Here is a 19,348-nt window from a genome sequence, read left to right as displayed (position 1 = left end):
CAGGTACATTGATTAAATGGCTGATGCAGAAGAGAATCACCCATACAGGAGGCTGTGGGAAAGCCAGGATTATGGATTTCTCTGAAGTCTAAATCTTCCGAGAAGACTGACAGAGACAGTCTCCAGGTCCTTCTAGTGTTTGGTAGCACACTCTGCTCTGGCAGGATCTTCTCTTCAGGGCTAGGAAACACTGCAGATGCCACAGGACCCACCTCCTCCTTTTGTCCCAACAGGATGGAGGACAGCTATTCCCTGCCCTGGGGATTCTGTACACAGCTTCTGAGATTTCATTTCTACAGGGACACCTGCATTTGGATCCTGACTAGTCACGTGAGCCTGTGTGACTTAACCTATCTGACCTCAGTTTCCTCACCTATAAAATGGGATTAAAATGGCTATCCCATTTTGTGTTGGTAGGGGTCTATAGAGCCTCTGGTAGGTGCCCAATAAATGGCAGATGCCATTGGACCATCCAAATCCATTTAGTCTTACCTTATCCCGCTTCAGTTGTGAAGCCCAGAGCTACACAGCCTCTGCTCCAGTGCTTTCAAAAAGAACAGGGTCACCTCTACATGTCAGTACTGTAGTGTCCCCACCTAGACCAGGGCACACCTAGGTCTGGGAGGTACCAAGCTAGGGGAGGTCAGGAGGAGGAGGAGCCTGTAGGAGTCCTTGGGTCAGGGTGCAGCAGGGCAGATAGCAAACACATGCAAGGGTCACTCAAGGTGTGGCTGGGCAGAGGGTTGGTTTAGGTTTGTTTTGAGGGCAGAGGCTGTTTGCTGTTTTGCTGAAGGAGGGTTGAGACCTGCAGTGCATGTTGCTCCTGATTAGGGCAAGAATGGGAATATTGAAATATCTTCCACTGTTCTATTTTCTCATTAATTTTGAAAAATACATCTTGTTTTGCACAAATTATATAGTAATAAAACATTCACAATGTAGAAAAAAACAAAAACAAAATCATTACAAAGTCAATGTAAGTTGCTCCTGATCCCGAGCAGCCAGAGAAAATTACTAACATTTGGTGTGTCTTCCTTCCGCATGTTTTTTATCCACCTGACTATCCATCCAGGTTTTCTTAGTTAACATTCTTTTTTTAGGTGATTTCCCCATGTCACTTAAAACATTTTCAATAAGCAAAATTCTTAGGCTTCCTTATATCCCATCTACAATAAATATTATCTTTTATATAACCAATATCCTGTTATAGAAAATAATGTTGCTTTCAGTTTTTCACTACTAGCATTGCCATACATTCTCTAATTTTTAAAAATTCACTTTATTAGTATCGGCACTTACAAAAGGAATTGTTGGGCCAATGGGCATACATATTTTTAAAGTCATATTTTTAACTGGGAAATTTAAATATTTGGCAATTAAAAAAAAAAAAACCTGCCACTTGACTTTACAGAAAGATTCTACTAGTTCCCACCTCTAGCCATAGAGAAGGCCGGTTGCATGCACTCCATACAATTGTGAATATTTTACCCTTTGAATCTTTGCCATTCTCACAGGCAAGGCTGGCATCTCTTATTTGTGTTTCCTTATTTATAGTATTTCATTAGATTTTGCTGTTTTTTGTGTTTTGCTGTGAACCTATTTCAACCAGTGGCCACTGGACTTCTGGACCGATTTCTTCTTCATGCCTTCATTCTGTTTGATCAAACGTATTTCCCACACATTCCCCTTATAAAACTTGCCTGAGGGATGTTTCCTAAAGTTAAAGATCATTCCTTATTCTTTCTGTTCTCTTAAACTTCGTTGTCTCTTGTCAGCACATACTCCCAGCTCTGCTTGTGTTTATGAGTGTGAATACTCTGTGAATACATCATGTGCACAGACCTATGTAAGCCTTGGAACTCATTCTTAGTGACAGTCTGTCCACCACTTTTGTGTCCTCATCAGTGACTGGCAAAGTATAGAGGTTCAATGAATACTTGTTAAAGTTTTTTTTTGTTAATTTTTTAAAAATTAAAATCTTTTGAAGTCATAAAGAGAAAATTAAGATGTAGAATAATTAACCATTATCATAGATTTTAAATAGAAGTCATATTTCTTGAGAGTTCTCTTAGTTAAGTAAAAATTAATTTAATAGAATTACATTGATGTTTTAAAAGAGCTTAAGGAAATGTTTTTAAGAGGTAGCTGTTGTATCTAGAGTTCCTAGTCCAAATTACCATCATCCTCAAAACTGCATAAAAGCCAGATTCTGTGCTAGGTGCTTGCATTATCTCATTTGATACTCATGCCCCCTAGATACTGTTGCTTTTTGTACATACCAGGAACCAGGGGAGAGGGTTAGAGAGGCTGAGGCACTTGCTCAGGTAACACAAATCTGTTTGTCTCCCCTCAATTTACCATCCTATGATCTCTTTCTCCTGCTACTTGCCCTGCCTCAAATACTGAATGACTATGTAGAAAAATGATTTATCAAATGAAACAATGATACATTAAATAACTGAATAATGAAACTTCTTATAACTGGCTTATTTTGTTGCTACTCTTGTGTGAAAAACTCCATAGGCAACAGTTATTCTGCTTTCGGTGACTAATCAAGATAAAATGCCAGAAAATTCAAGAGCTCAACTCCAGCACCCATCTGCATTTGCTTGGTGACAAGAATTCTTTCCCATATTTGGCCATATCCACAGGGCAGTGGTTCCAGATTCCAAATCAGCTGCTGATTTAAATTTCCTCATCCCAAGTATCAACTTCCTTGCTCTCTCGCCTTGGCATCGGTCATGAAAATGCAGCTTCGTTTTCCAGCAGGCCTTACAAGTCTTTCAGCAGGGGTGCTCATGGGATTCAACTCTGGGAAGAACGGTAAACTTCTGTTGTGCACAGATAAGTGTTGAGACATGTAGAAAAGAAATGCCAAGGCTAAGCAAAATTATTTATTTTTAAAGCCACATCACAGTCCAATCATAACATGGATGCCAGGGCTGGTCCTTCCCATGCTTTTGTTCAAGACAGTGCGTGTCAAGTTCTGGAGAACGTTGTCAAGAACGTTTATAACCTATCAGGCAAAGAACCTGCGCTCTTGAATCTAGCAGAGCCACCTTTAAATCATTACATTTTGGGGATTGAATGGCTGTCTTCCCCTTATAAAATTACAGCGTAGCAGATTGATTTTTTTTTTTTTTATGGATGTAGAGTCTGTACCGAAGATAGAATCCCCCTGACCCTCTAGGGCCGGTAGCAGGTTCACCATCCTGTCCCCTTTGGGTCCCACTGGCCTTACCGAGTTTTCTTTCTCCGACTTAACTGTATGCATGTGATACTCACCTTTGAGGAAGAGGAAGCTGTTGAAACAACACTTCAGAATTTGTCAACACGATTAGTCTGTGTCTCAATTTGAGGTAGATTTCCCAAGACATTGCTCCAAGTTAAAAGAAAAAAAAGTGTGTGTGTGGTTTAATATTGCAAAGCGCTCCTTGGACCTGTGGTATGTGTATGTATTCCCTAATGTTCCAAAGATCAAACAGAAAGCTGAAGGTGAAATGGAGCAAGCCCAGCCTGTGTTTATCTCGTGCCCAGGGAGACACTGATACTCTACATGTCTTCACAGCATCCTTAAAATAGCCTCTGTGGGGGAAAGGATTGGTCTTATCTTGCTTGCAGGGGAAAGGAAGGGAAGGGTGGGGTGGGGAGGGAGGGAGCTAGCCTAGGGGATGGTGGCCCGAGCTTGCTGCTGTGGGAGCCAACAGGTGAATTCACCTCTGCTGGGCCTTAGCACCTCCTCAGGGAACATGGACATGGTCTTCCTGGCATATCACCCTTGACAAGTGCTGACCTCACAATATCTGTTTTTTCTTACCTGTGTAATGGGGTCCTGGTGAGGTGAACTGAAAGTTACTAATTGCGTACGAAGTACTTAATAAATGTTTACTCAAGTCAAATTCTTCTAGGGTTAAAATCAGGAAATCCACAAAAGCTTTCTTTCTTTCTTTCTTTTTTCAATTTCTGCAGCAGTTTTTTTTTTTTTTGAGCCAATTTTCCAATGTTCTCTTTCTTTTATTATGAAGTAAAAACTCCTACAGATGATGAGTTCTCCGTTACTCACAGCACTTCATCTGCCCTGGAGGTGACTTACCATGCTGGGAGGTGCTTGTGGTGGAGTCTGGGTGCAGCCGCTCCTGGAGAAGACACTTTGGGGCATTGTCACTCCCTGCTCCTCTCTGTACTTCTCACCTTCACCCTCTTTCCCTCCTCTTTCCCCCTCTTTGCGATAGCTAACAACCCAGTGGAGGGTTCGAAAACATATGGGACAACAGGAATGAGGAGTGCTCACAGGTTCCCCTGGGACCTGCCTCCTTTCACATCACGCTGGCTCTCTGGGATTCTCCACTGCTGGTCTGTCCACAGGCATCTGGGACGGTGCAGCTCATAGGCCTTCGATCTGGGATAAAGATGTACAGGGAGGAGTGGCCAAGAGGCTCCTTACAAGGCCTGAAAAGAATCAGGTAAATGCCATCAAAACCCCTAGCCGCCACACGTCTACTTCGAGTTCTATTTTTTACTTCATCTTATGTGAACTCTTAGAATTAGAAGTGTGTTTAGAGTCAGGTGTAAAATAAGAATATTGTCCAAAGTCAGGTACAGGTGACTTTATGATTGATCTGATTTGGGGGTTGTCCATCCCACCAATTTGAGTCGATATGGATAGTTGTCTTGACTTTACCTCTCAAGCCAGTCAATGAGCCCTTTTAAGCTTGCATTAAGCTTTAGAGGAGAAATACAATTTACTTGGCTAGAGGAGCAGCCCAGTGGAGAGAACCACTGTTTGTTCCTTGGGCATCTCTGACAGAGTACCTTCTGTCCTCCTTAAAAAGCCGTTCCCATTGACTCCCTTCTCTGGGAAGCACAATCATACCGCGCACAGCTTTGATAAGAGGCTGGTTATGAAATAAGCACACATATATTTTTGTTAAGCCTTGCTCTTTGGAGATGGAAAACATCTTTTTTTAGATCACATGTTTACTGCTTTGGTAAACAGTAAAATGCTGCAGCAGCAATTGCCTTGAGGATAAAGGGTTTGTAGACAGATACTTCCTGCGCTCACTTCCTCCGCAGATCGCCAGCCCCGCCAGAGGCACACCACGGCAGGAAGGGCTCCGCTGGAGACTTCCCCTGCGCATGTGTGCTCCTCACTCACTGTCTCCTCTCCCGGGGGGAATAAACCTGTTGCTACAGACCTTCTGGCCTAATTCTCTATCTCAAAGCAGTTGGAAACCCACCGTCTCTGAAGTAATGGTTTTAGTCTCTTGTTCCATCCTTGCTCTTGTCTCCGTGCTGTTGTTGGCGGGGATGAGTGTCACCAGACCAGACGTGTCTGTGAGTAAGAGGTGTGTCGTGTAGGAACCTCCGTCCCCTGTGAATCATGGTGAACGATGCGTGAGTCTGCCTTTGTAGTCGGTGGAAAATAAGGCTCTTGGAGATTCAAGTGCTGGGGTTTTTTTTCTGTGGTTATTTAGAGTAAAGGTCATTTTAGATTTTGCTTTCTTCAGCCAAGTGGAGATCACCAGATTTGGGTACAGAAATCTCAGTGCACAGATTGTTCTGTGTGCTGACTTTACACCAGCTATGAAGTTCCAGTGAATGCATTGTTTGGGTCCTTTGAACCAAAGCACATAAAACCACAACACACAAACATTGAACAATGGGGAATCATCAATTATCCATCTACAGGATGTGTCCTTACCAACTGGCCCCTTTGTAAGGGAAAATAATATACCAAGTCAACAAACAGTAACACTTAACAATAAACTAAACCAAATAAACAGCACCTGAAAACCACTCAAGTCAAGCATGGGCAGAACTCCAAAGAGTGATGTTTACATACTGCAAACACGGAAACCTCCGCCTCCCATCTCCTACCGGGCCTGAAAAGAATCAGAAGACCGAGCTGCCCTTAGTTGTTGGGTCACATCATGCTAGAGCACCTCCTTTGATGATCTGAAAGCTCTTGCAATGTCAAGAACATCGTGTCCAGTAGAGCGCCTCCTCCAGGACCTTCTCCATAGATGTTGATGACCACCAGGTGGGGTGGCAGACTGCACTTGACCCAGAGAAACTGCCAGACATGGTTAGATGCAGTCCTGTCTCATGAAGAGGCTAGTACATGCGTGTGCCCTATGATTTTATCTACAGTTACTCCGTACGTATATGCAGGTTGAGTTGACATGAAATTGCTCAAAGAGACACTCTTTTCAGGAGTCATTTGTTGATATACTTTTACTCATCTTCTTGGAAGACACTGGAAGCTCTTCGGATCCTCCTGTTTGAGTGAAGACTCCTTCCGTCCTTTGCAACTGTATTGCACAGCTTTGTTACATTTTACTGAAATGTCCTGGGGCGTCCCCCAACATGCCTCCCTCCAGATGCCACCTCCCGCACCTCTGGTTCTTTGCAAAATGACTCTCTGATCTCCAGAGTCCGTATTGGTTCCAGTGCCAGTAGAATCACGGTTTTGTGATGCTGGTGAAGGGTTGTACAGCAGATAGACATGACTTTGGTGTGGGATGGAGCAGCACCCCTACTGGCATCCTCCCTGAAAATCACCACTGCTTGACTGGGGCTTGTGGTTGGGTTTGTTTTGTCTTATTTTCTTTAGCCTGAAGTGGATACAGGTTCAGTATATCCACTGAATAGCATTGCTCAAACAACAACAACAATAATAAAACCTTTGTTCTTTAACCCCTATTTTAAAAACAATTACTATAGGTTTTAGAAAATAAGCATTTAGAAAAGGAAATTAAAATGATTGATATTTCACCGTGAAGGGTCGGTGAAGACTTGGCACTTCTTGGATATTTTGGTCTTTTTTCCATGCACAGAGACATATTCTTTTAAAAGAATAATAACATTTGAGAAATTAAACTCATTTTTAAGAGTCTTTTTCTACTCGCTTCCTTTTTTTCTAGGATACAGAAGAGGAGTGAGAGCTAAATTTCTCATGATCCCCTTTTGAGATTAAGGCTTCATATTCCATCTTAGGAAGCAGAACCAGACTGCCTGGGGCGAGTCCTAGCTCCACTGTGCCCTGGCAAGGTGACTTCACTTTTCTGTGCCTCACTTGCTCATTTGTAGAACAGATTGAGTAATGATAACAGTGCCTGCATCTTGGTGGTTTGAGCATTAAATAATAGCATGCGTTGTGTGCAATATTTGCTTTTATGAGCACTTTGGTTACTCACTCTAGTCTCGTTCCTAGTATTTAATCTCATCCCGTATTTTACTTTTTCTGAAGTAATCCATTCTTGACTGTTTGTTTCAGTGTTCAGCTTTTGAAAGGTATCCTCCAATATGCTTTGGGTATTTATCTAAATAGATATGGATCTATCTAAAGAGGTGAAAATCTTTCCCTATATATTATTTGCTGCTTTCTCATGGTATTTTTTTTGCTTTTTTTTTTTCTTAGAATAGTAGACATGCCATAATAGAGTCACCACCGGGGGTCCCTTCAATGGTTCAAGCAACATGTTACTTAAAATTTTAGCTGCTGAACTCAGCTGCATTTTCATGAGCTCAGAAAACCAACAATTTTGAAGATCCAAAGAAAAACCAAGATGGAGGACTGTGAGGTACTCACTGTCACCTCCCTCGCCTTTTCTATGCGTGAATGAATGCATGTCTGCAATGGCGAGTTACAGCTGGTTTCTGGAGGAGCCCTAGAGTGGAAGAAGTCAAGTGCTAGATTGAACCAGCTACTATAGCTGGTACATTTTCTACAGGAGGAGAGGAGGCATCTATTTTTTTTTAAGATTTGTTTATTTATTCATGAGAGACACACACAGAGAGAGGTAGAGACATAGGCAGAGGGAGAAGCAGGCCCCATGCTTGGAGCCTGATGTGAGACTCGATCCCAGATCCTGGGATCATGCCCTGAGCTAAAGGCAGATACTCAACCGCTGAGCCACCCAGGCGTCTCCATCTATTGAATTATCATATCTTTTGTTTGTGATGAACATGCCCAGTAAGAAGCAAGCCTTTATTAGATGTCTGTTCAATAATAAATAACTGTCTGCCTGGGTAATAAATGCCTGAATGAGTTCATTAATTGTGAGGTGATACTTGCTCATATGTCATAGAGAATTCATTCATTTCATTCAATGGGCAATTATTGACTTCTTATATGCACTGTATTGTGTTAGTTGCCCCTCAAAGTTATGAGGGAAGTTGCACTTTTTTGATCAGAAGACAGAGGTATTACTATGTGTTGAGACCAGTGTCTTGAATGCCCCTGGGTCACATGTGGACACCTAATGTTAGACACAGGCATGTGTGTCCTAAAGAACCTGCCCATGTTTGGGAAGGTGGGGTGATCATGGGGCTGTCCAGAATATAACTGTGATGGGAACATTTGTGAGCATGTGCCTGATATGTGCACATGTCTCTGCCAAGGCTGTGATGGGAGATGCTTTCCATTTGAAAACTAGAAGCAGGGATCCCTGGGTGGCGCAGCGGTTTGGCGCCTGCCTTTGGCCCAGGGCGTGATCCTGGAGACCTGGGATCAAATCCCACATCGGGCTCCCGGTGCATGGAGCCTGCTTCTCCCTCTGCCTGTGTCTCTGCCTCTCTCTCTTTCTCTCTGTGTGACTATCATAAATAAATAAAAAAAAATTAAAAAAAAATTTAGAAAACTAGAAGCAGAAATACGGTTCTTGGAGCCTGCGTTCTGCTACATGACACCTGTCCAGATGGGGTAAAGCCAAGCAGTGCTTTCACTTTCACTAAGTGGCAACACCCATTAGTGTTTATATATCCAAACTTTGCCTCACATTACCTCAGTGTTCAGGCATTAGAATCCCTTATGCAAAAAGTCTTTCTGGGCACAAAGAAATGAAGAGTTGGGTTTAATGAATTACAATGGGCACTACGTGTTTCTCTTTTGTTGTTACTGCAGCCCCTCCTTTGAAATTTCAGGGAGGCTAGAACTTAATCTCCTAAGACATATACTGGTATCTGATGTACTGGTTCACACTGACAGCTTCCATAATCATCAGTGAATCAGGCAGTCTTACTCTACTGTAATTACTGTATAATAATCCTATAGTAGTATATAGTATCGTATATATATAGTAATATAGTATATAATAGTAATATTTAATACCCATCTGCAATGGGTATGATGTGCTAGGACATTTTTGTTAATAGTAAGTTCTTTGTATTTGATTACAAGACAATCTGCTTTATAATAAAGATTAACTTTATTTTTTATTATTATTTTTAAAGATTTTATTTATTCATTCATGGGAGACAGAGAGAGAGGCAGAGACACAGGCAGAGGGAGATGCAGGCTCCCTGTAGGGAGCCTGATGCGAGACTTGATCCCAGGACCCCGGGATCACGCCCTGAGCCGAAGGCAGACACTCAACCACTGAGCCACCCAGGTGTCCCTAAAGATTAACTTTAATAGCAATTAACAACCAACTTATCTAAGCCAGATAATAAAACCGGATTTCCTATTGAAATTTTAAGTTAAGATTTTAAGTTTAGCAAACATAGTATTTAGCTTAGTGATAAGCCTTACTGTTTAAGGCATTATATATAAGCCAAAGAAAATGTGATCTTTCATAAAACCTAAACTATTCTGTTATCTTGGTAACTTTAACTGATTTTCAATGTAACGGTTTATGAATTTGGTCTAATGTTGTTTCTCCTGCACCTAGCACAGTGCCTGGCACGTGAAGTGCTACCCTGTAAATGTTTGCTGAATGAATGAAAACATGAACACATGACCAAATGTGTATTGAAATCTTTGCCTAAGTGGAGCATGTCTCCAGCCAGTATATATGAACAAAAGAAATCTGACTTGGTTCCTCTCCTGCAAAAACTATGATCTAGTTTTTAAGGAGTCAAAGGAAAGCCACCCACAACTTTTATTTGGGAGTCCAAAAGTTAGATGAAACTTGATTGGCCGTGTAGGGGTCCAGTGTTTCTCAACCAATTTTACTTGAGGTCCGTACACTCTTAATTGTTCTTAGGATAATTGAAAGGAATTCTTAAAAGAACTAAGATTTTGTTGGGAAGAGAATATACATGAACCTGTCATAATTTGCCTCACAAATGTTGGTTGGAAAAAATACTAAAGAAATTAAATTTTCATTTCCATTGGCTGTTTTTTTTTTAACTTCTAACATTATTTTCAAACAAATAACATTTTGAGAGATTTAAAGATCTTTGTGAAGACATCTCCCCACACAATGATGACTTTCATTAGAATGTGAACCAGACATTTGTTCCCTCAGTGGTACAAGCAGAAAAATTCTTAGAAGAATCAGGGCACTGTCAGACAAAGGCATTTACGTGGAAAGTTTGTAAAAATTAGTATTCTGACAGCGTAAGACTCTCTGGTTGCTGTAACCAGGAGTTTATGTAATTTTGGCATAAACTCAAGCACTTTTGGAAACTTTACTAACTCTATAAGGCAAATAGTGAGCCATATAATGCCCCAAAGTGGCAAAAATTTTGTTAAAAACTGTGTCTATACGTAGTGTATTAGTTTCCCAGGGCCGCTGTAACACATAACCACAAACCGGGTGGCTTTCAATAACAGAAATTTATTCTCTTGCGGTTTGGGAGGCCAGACATCCAAAATCAGGGTATGAGCAGAGTCAGTTCCTTCTGGCAGCTCTGAGGGAGAGTGGGTCCCATGCCTGTCCCAGCTTCAGATGGCTGCCCGCATTCCTTGGCTTGTAACCACATCCCCTGAACCCCTCCTCTGTCATCTCATCACCCTGTCTCTGCATCTGGCTGCTCTCTCCTCTCTGGTCCCTTGCTGGGGTTCTCTTGTTGGATTTAGGTTCTGCCCTCATCTCGTATGATCCTCCCCCGCCCCCAGTCCTTGCCTTCATTACATCAGTAAAGACCCTGTTTCCAAATAAGCCCACATCCTGAGGTTCCAGGTGGGCGTGGATGGGGGCACCATTCAGGCAGGAAGGAGACAAGGCAGGCCTTGAGGTTGGCAGCCTCTCTTGGGCTTTGGAAATACAGGCAGCCACTCATCGATAATCCTCACAACCGAGTGCTGATGCTAGGATTCCGGCATCATGCCTGTGTGTAAGTGCCATTGGGGAATATTCAACTGCAGTTAGTTTCAGGAAAAGCATGTACAGCTCTGCAGAATGAATGGCAGCCATCACACTGTTAAATCCAGTGTGATGATCAAAATCACAAATCACTGTAAGGCAGGCGTTCACTCTACAGCTGTTTCAGTTTCACAAGATACTGGGTGTGATGCTGTGGTTTCTCCTTATCTCAGAGTTTTACTTGGTGGATGTCAAGGAGTGCAGCAAGGTTGGTGCCACCGCAGGGCTCATCAGTGTCACATGGGGAACTGGCTTCACCATCAGTGTAGACTCATGGATGAATATGCTTTTTACATCATATATATATATGTGATTCCTGTGGCTTTTTTCTCTAAAGTTCTCAAGTTGAACCTCCACGGCCCTAAGACTAAGCTCATCAAAAATGATTTCATTTTTGTCTTCTGGTTTTGATACCTGCTGAGTTGTAGACATAGAGGATACTGGCCCAGAAACATGAACTTCCCCTCAGCGTCCTGGTGTCATGTCTTATGACATGAATCTGTCACTAAACAAAGAAGGGAGTTTCATCTTAGCCATAATGATGAAGGCTCCGCAAGATTTTTCTTGGGGAAGACGTGCAAATTTAAATCAAGAACCAGTCAGGAGCTCTTGTTGTGTTGTTTATGTGCACCTTTGTCTACTTGGAGTGCACTCGATGGCTCCTTGGGGATGAAAAGTTGACCAGCCCATCTTCACTTGGCCTTTGCCTGAGACACTGGAAAGCTCCCAGTGGGACTGGGAGAACTGGACATCCAGAATCTTCTGCTTCTACCTCATGTAGCTGCAAACACAGAGGTGGCATAAAGCCTTGTGAGGCAAGGGTAAGTCCCACTGGGTGTCCTTCACAACTCCTGCCCAGCAGTGGCAGGAAAAGGCACTGTGGAGATGCAAATGTAGACCATGAAAGCATGCTCTCCTGGCTGTGGCTGCAAGAGTGTGTCCCTGTGGCAGTAATAGTGCCCAGCGGATGCCAGTGCTCTCCTGTTCTCTCTCATTCTGTTACGAGAGGCCAGCGTGAGTGACTCGTGTCTTGTAAGCTCAGCCCTGTCATGTACAGACACATCTGCAAGGCCTCAAATATCATGACTTACCCATTGGAAGAAAGAAACTGAGTTCAAGGGATAAGATGAGATTAAACGTTAGCCTGAAGTATTTAGAGAGCTGTCTCTGGCCATCATGAAGACTGGATTGAAACCTCAGGAGAGAGATTTGTGTAGAACATGCTAAGTGACTGTTCTCATGTTTCCCCTTTTATTATTTGTTTATTTTTTAGAATCTGAGGCTTTAGCCCACTAGCAGACTGGCTGGTTATATAGAACATCTGTCCTTTGTATCAGTTTGTACATATACTTACATATTCTTGTTTACATGTTCTGTAGGGTATATTATGTACCTGCCTTGGTTTGGAGCCACCTCTAAGTCACGGGGCCTTATTCTTTATTTATTATTAATACCATGTCCATAAACACAATCCAGTGGCCCCCATATAAAAGAATGTTCCAAGGATGCCTGGGTGGCCCAGTCCATTGAGTGTCCAGACTCTTGGTTTTGGCTCAGGTCATGATCTCAGGTTCATGAGATTGAGCCCTGCTTCAGGCTCTGTGGTCAGCATGGAATCTGCTTAAGACTCTCTCTTCCTCTCTCCCTGCCCCTCCTCCTGGCTCATGCATGCTCTCTCTCTCTCTCTAAATATACATAAAAACAAATCTTTAAAGAATGCTCCAGAAAGCTATTGCCTGAGTGGTAAGTGATGTCAGAGGTTTCTCTTCAGTGTTGGGAAACTTACTTTCACCGGAGGGTCCCCTAACCACGCAGTGTTCTCCGTGGGCCACTTGGTTAGCCCCGTCGGTTACAGCATGTGCTGATAAAGGCAAGATCACAGGTTTGCTCTCCATGAAAGCTAGTAACTTCTCAGAGATTAAAAAAAAAAAAATCTCCCTTTGTGACCACAAGATACATTCACTCATGCAGTTGCCCGCGTGGTTGCAAGAGAGGAATCGAGTGCAAGGGGCCAGCTCCGTGCAAATATGCCTACTGTTGGACAAAAGGAAAAGGGGAAAAATCCCCACCCCATTCAGGTTGTGTTGCTGTTAGCAGACGTGTTCCTGCATGAAAGCAGCTAAGCCCACCTCCCCTAAAGCTAGGGATTTGATTTAAAAGTGCCCGGAGCGACTGTTCACGCTAGCGACCTCCGCGGGCTCCAGCCAAGGTCCAGGTTACCTGAGTTACGAGCAGAGCCGTGACCCACCTCTCCCCTGGCCTTTGTCATCAGCGCACATCTGCAGAAAGAGGCCGTTTATATGGAATTCAAATCTGGTTGTTTAGTCTACAAGGAGGAGGGGAGGATCCTGTCTCTTTAATGTTTATAACGGTTGGACAGAGCTTGTCGGGTGAAGGTTAATTGCTCTCCGGTTTAAGCAGTTGTGCCCAGATGGGTTATCAGAGCTGAACACTCGTTACAAGATTAATCTCATTTCCGACAAGACTTCCCTTTCCTTCAACTGATTTTCGCCCAGCCATTGGAGCTGTCATCAGCCGTTAAAAGAAGGGCGGATTACTCTGGGATAGGAGTGTGGTATGCAGCGAAACAATGCAGAGCACTGTCATATCTTGGGGAACATCTTTAGGAGAACACATTTCAGGGGTGTTACAAGGATCAGGCTCGTAAACAGCCAGGACAATTGGGCCACTGACGCCCACGTTCCCCTGCAGAGGCCCGAGGCAAAAGCGGTCACCTCCCCACTGCCAGGACCCAGCTCTTGTAATACAGAATGACATGTTGGGATATGTCCCCTGCTGAAGATTTTTTTAAAAAAATTATCCTCTGATCAGATCTTCGCTCTTGTGGCCCTCCACCTGGGCAGCGGGGGGTTGTTCACTGCGTCCACGATGAATTCCTGCGGCAGCAAGCACCTGCAGGGAGGCACCTTCGTTTAATCCCCGTGCCCATTTCAGACTGGTTTGATTTTAGAGTTCGTCGCATATTTGCCCAAAGACAGTAGGCAGATTTTTTCTTTGTTGGATGACAGGTAGCTTCGTTTTTTTGGCTTGTCTCAAGAAGTTCTGCCGGGAGCATGGCGAATGAGCAATACCACTTTATCCCTTTGGGGCTTAGCATGTGGGAATCAACTCACATATTTGCTCCCGATGTGTTGGACACCCATGGGACGGTCAGCACAAGAGGGTACGTGAAGCAGGGGCAGAGGGACTCATGCAGTGCTCCCGATTGAGTGGGGATGGGAGGTGTGACAGACAAATAGGACTCAGTGGGACAGTGATGATAGAGTACATCAGGGGTGAGAAGTGTGGGGGACACACCGAGTGGCAGGGGGTGGGGGGCTCCAGTGTTGATAAGGTGATTGGAGATGGCTGTCAGGCGAAGACAGAAAGGAAATGTGAGAACCAGGGTCGCATATCCCGTGGGAGAGTGCACAGAGGGGGAACAGTAGGGGCAAAGGCCCTGAGGCAGGAACAGGCTTGGGTGGCTGGGAACAGCGACTGTACTTGTGTGGCCACTGGGAAGAGGAACTGAATACAGGTGGCAGGCATCGTGGCCTCTTGTGACCTAATTCCTCAGAGGCAGCAGTGCGAAGAACCTCCTACCTAACAAAGGGCTCCATCTGTGTGTTGGGTGTAGCCAGCTGCAGCCTTCCATTGGATGTGACAAGACTGGTGAGTGCCTTGGCCATGGAGTACCAGTGGAAGTGTGTGTGTGTGTGTCCCTTTCAGGGGCCCAGAGTTAAAAGCATGAAGAGAAACATCAATTAGGTCGCTGTCCCTTCTTCCATCTTATGTCCTGTACATTGTGTCTTTTCACAGGCTGAGCTAGTTTCAAAACCTCTTTGCAGCCACTTCAGTCCCAGGCCATTTGGTGCATTGTGCTCAATAGTTAGACATCCTCTTTGGAAGCAGGCAGCTGGGTCAGAATTCTGGGGTTTCCTAACGATATGCTCTAGGCAACTTAGTCAATGTGTGAAGGCTCAGTATCACCATCTCTACAATGGGTGTGACAGTAGCTCCTCCTTTCTGAGGAGAGAGGGCAGGTCCCATGCATGAGTTCACCCAGGCACTTAGCGCCCCTGCTACACTGTGACCATGTTGTTCACATCAGCGGTTATTGTCTTGAAGTCCTACAGTGTTAGGACTATGTTTCCTTTACCTAGACTCGTCCATCTCCCTGAGGATAAATTATCATTAAGCCTGGAGATAATTTTTTTGGTTAGAGATTTTATTTAAGATTTTATTTATTTATTTGACAGAGAGAGAGGGAGAGAGAGGGAGAGAGCACAAGCAAGGGGAGGGGCACAGGTAGAAGGAGAAGCAGACTGCGCTGAGCAGGGAGCCCGATGCGATGTGGAGCTTCATCCCAGGACTCCAGGATCATGATGTGCGTTGAAAGCAGATGCTTAACCAACTGAGCCACCCAGACACCTTGGTTAGAGACTTATTACATTTCCTCTAAATAAAAATGAGGGAGCTAAGCTTTCCATTTCCCTGTCCTTCCTCTCCTCTCTCCTGCTCAGCACAAGTGCAGCTGCCACTTGTACCATGTAGTGCTGTTACAGTTCCATTGCCCATATTCCCTATGCTTCACCTTTCACCCCTTATGCTACACACTTACCCCATAGCTGGAAACCTGCACCTCCCACCCCACTTCACCCATATTGCCCATCCCCCACTCCTGCCCCTTTCACTCTGTTTCTTTATTTGGAAAAGAAGGGACAGCCACCACCTTCTACACAGCCAGGACTCTTGGTTTTCCTGTGGCCCTGTAAGAGCAGGTGTTTTATCTGTCCTACTAGCCATCACGTGATTGATGAGATTTTGCTCAAACCCTCAAGATGCGTGTAGTTTTCAGGGCAAAAAGCTGAGGAGGAGAGGAGAGGCAGGGTGAGATTTGGAATCGTTGCTGTGGAATCTGTCCTGGGCCTCGGACGGACGGATGATGGCACTTAAGGCAGAGCATAGCCCCCACCTGGGGACCCAGCTGGGCTCGGAGACCCAAGAGCTCCTGGCATGAGAAAGAGATGGCATAGCCCAAGACACTCAGCCAGAGGGCAGACAGCAGGATGTCGGAACACCTGGAAAGGTGGCACCTACTGGGTTCCCATTTCTTGGCTTTCTCCTTGAGACATTCACCATTTTCCAGAGGTGTCCTTCTATGAATATACAAACCTTGAGTGCTTTGGGGACAGTCGGGCTGAGAGAAGTGACAGGAAATTGACAGGCATGACCATTTTTGTCAGTGGATTCCAGGACCAACAATGGGGCTTGCCTCTCACAGTGACTCAATGGGTGACTCACACATCAGCAAGAAATGCCCTCCCACATTTCCCTGCTTATGGGAAGGAAACACTCCTTAAATACAGATTTGCTCATGAGTAGACTCCTAGCCATTCTTCTGAAGCCTAGCTCCACTCTGATGCCATCCGAGAAACAGTCAATGGGTTCATTTTCCTGACTTCCTTCTTTGAGGTTATGAATCTATCTGTTTTAAAAATTTATACACGTTTAGTTCCAAACTCACCCACTTATATCACAGGTAGAATTTAAGTGAGCTTTAAAATAGTTATCAATTTCATACATTTAAGTACAGCTCCATTTCACAAAATGGCAGCATCCCCAAACTCCATCTTCCCCACAACCTCCCACCTGGACTGTTTTCTCTGTGGCCACAAAGTTGAAGGACATTTCCTCCTGGGTATTTGTAAATGCTTCTTGATTTCTGACACTCCCAAATTTGAGTCAGTTTCCCATACGTCAGGGCAGGATTAAGTTTGAATCATTCCTATATCACCACTCACTGATACCTAAAATAAATGTTTTCTTATTTAAAGTATTTTTCAAAAAAAAGAATTGTTTTATATAGAGAATTGAATGTAGGATCATGTTAATATAAAAAGGGGGCGGGGGCTCAGCATCCCAAAGAACAATGGAAAGCTGAACAAGTCAAATGAAGGGGTTTATGCTAAAGATCAACAATTTCATCAAGCCCTCACCTACTTGGACTGAATGTGATTAACGGCAAGGTGGGGGCTGGATGGATCGGAAAGCGAATTTAGGAAACTGCTCACTGTGGCTCAGTTCAGTACACAGTGTCCTTGCAGTGCCTGTGCTGTGTCCTGACTTACGGGATCTGAGTCACAAATTTATGTTTGAGAGGTAAGGAGCACATCTCTACTCAACCTGAGCAGCCTGGGGTGCATCAGAGGAAGAAGACTGAGCTTCTTGGGTGTCAGGCCTCAGGTTCGGAAATGGCTACAATTAGAGCTTTCAGATCAGGACCTTGGTGCTTCTCGACTAAGAGAGTCCAGGCCCCAATCTCCTCCTGCCCCAGCCGAGAGAACTAGCTGTAATCCCCTGGCCACACGCCTGCTCCGGGGGCCTCGGGGTGTGGACCCCACCAGATCCGGCCAGCTCATGCTCTTGGTTCACGGGCATGTTACCTCCCTAGTGTGGATCCACCTCTAGACTTGATGCTGTCTTTTCAAGACACGGCTTGGTGTGCCACTCACCTGCAGGGAAACCTTTTCTGGCCGCCCATCACCTGTAACAAATACCTAACTGCTCAGTGGCAGGTGGGGCCATCTGAGTCTCAGACCAGGGGCACTGTGCCCCTTACCACCTGTGATCCTGGCACCGTGTTAGGATTCTTCAGCATGGTGGGCACTTTCTGCTCTGCTCATGTCTGCCCACAAAGCCCTTCTCATCCCCCAAAGGCTTAACTGTGGTGTCACTTCTCTGTGAGGCTGCTTGCTTTATACACTGAACTCCCGCCTAAGAGTATGGTTGGAGGAAGGGGTCTATGACTGTAGGATGATTTTAATGCCACTGTTACAGAAGAATGGACATACAGAGATAGGAATTCTAGCCCTGGTCATTCTACCCACTGGCTGTGGCAGAGCAGTATTCATCTTTCTTGGGAGGGAGTACGTTTGGTTCTGCTACTCTGTGTTCTTGAAAATGGCACCTAGGTTTTAGTGGGAACTGTCCAGCCATTTTTATGAGCAGAGGTACAGTGAGGCCACCATTGTCCAAAGGCACTCCCATTAACCCCCTTTGGGGATCCATTCTGAGGCTGGGGCTCCCTTAGACTTAGGAAGCATGTCTTGCAATCTCTTCTCACATTCATGTGCTGTAATGAGCGCCATATCACTCATTCTGTGCGGAATACAGATAGAAAACATGGAATTGGTCATGTTTGGTGGGATGTGATCCACATATATGACCAATTCTTGAGTATAGTCACTAGAGGAAGAAAATTCAGAGCAGTGGTAGCAAAGACGATCCAAAAATGGCACACAACTCACCCCAATTATTTCTACTTCATTTCAAAACTTTTTTTGGAAAAAAATTTAAGTTTATAGAAGAGTTACAAAGATAGCGTGGAGAGTTCCCAGATCCCTTTACCTAGTTTCCCCTTGTGTTAATGTCTTTCATAACCAGGGTACATTTGTCTAAACTGAGAAATTGACCTTGATACAACTTTACTGTCCAGGAGTCAGGAAGCCTGGCTCACGCACCAAATCCAGCTCACAGCTTTTTTCTTTGTATAGAAGGTTTTGCCGGAACTCAGCCACACCCACTGACTTACATGTTGTCTTTGACCACTTTCACACTGTAGTTTCAAAGGCCAAAAGGCCAAAAATATTTACCACTCTTCTTGATAGAAAATGCTGCTACCTCCTTTTATTTTAAGATTTTATTTTTTTTTTATTTGAGAGAGAGAGAAGAGAGTGAGGGGGGTGGCAGACAGGAGGGGAGAAGCAGAGAAGGAGAAGCGGGCCCCCAGTGAACAGGGAGCCTGATACAGGCCTTGATTCAAGGACCCCGGGATCATGACCTGAGCCCAAGGCAGATGCTTAGCCTACTGAGCCACCCAGGCACTCTGCTACCTCCTTTTAAATAAACTATACACCTTATCCAAATTCCCCCAGTTTTCCACTGGTCCCTTTTCTGAAGCAGGTCACCACATTGCATTGGATTCCTGGGCTCTGGAACAGTGTCATGCTCTTCCTAGTCTTTCATGACCCTGACGGTTATGAGGAGCGTTGCTCAGGCATGTTGTAGAGCGTGCTTCATTGGGGGTTTGTCCCAGGTAGGTGGAGGTTGTCGGTACTTAGGAAGAAAACACCCAGGAGGTGATCTCATGCATCAGATCACATGGGTACATGACGGCAGCCTGCCTGCCGGTGAGGTTGACCTGAATCATTGGCAAAGGTAGTGTCTGGGGAATTAAGCTCCATCTCTGAAAGGGG

General features: G+C 44.5%; 1 protein-coding gene across 5 annotated transcripts in view; it reads left to right on the top strand.

The window, feature by feature from the left end:
* Positions 1 to 19,348, top strand: part of ERG (ETS transcription factor ERG) — a 186,046-nt gene that overhangs the window by 84,527 nt on the left and 82,171 nt on the right. The window contains exon 1 of one of the 5 annotated variants that reach the window (XM_038581503.1): positions 6,937 to 7,050. The exons of 3 other annotated variants lie outside the window; for them this stretch is intronic. Coding sequence is in view for 1 of the 2 variants with exons in the window: in XM_038581502.1 (XP_038437430.1) it covers positions 7,569 to 7,583 (15 nt within the window). In the remaining variant the exon portion in view is untranslated. Of the gene's footprint in view, positions 1 to 6,936; positions 7,051 to 7,452; positions 7,584 to 19,348 lie in introns of those variants that run through there. One more of the 5 variants, XM_038581502.1, reaches the window with a different exon arrangement.

The sequence above is a fragment of the Canis lupus genome, chromosome 31 (assembly GCF_011100685.1).
Source record: "Canis lupus familiaris isolate Mischka breed German Shepherd chromosome 31, alternate assembly UU_Cfam_GSD_1.0, whole genome shotgun sequence".
NCBI classification, from domain to species: Eukaryota; Metazoa; Chordata; class Mammalia; order Carnivora; family Canidae; genus Canis; species Canis lupus.
This window is presented reverse-complemented; position numbering and strand designations above follow the sequence as displayed.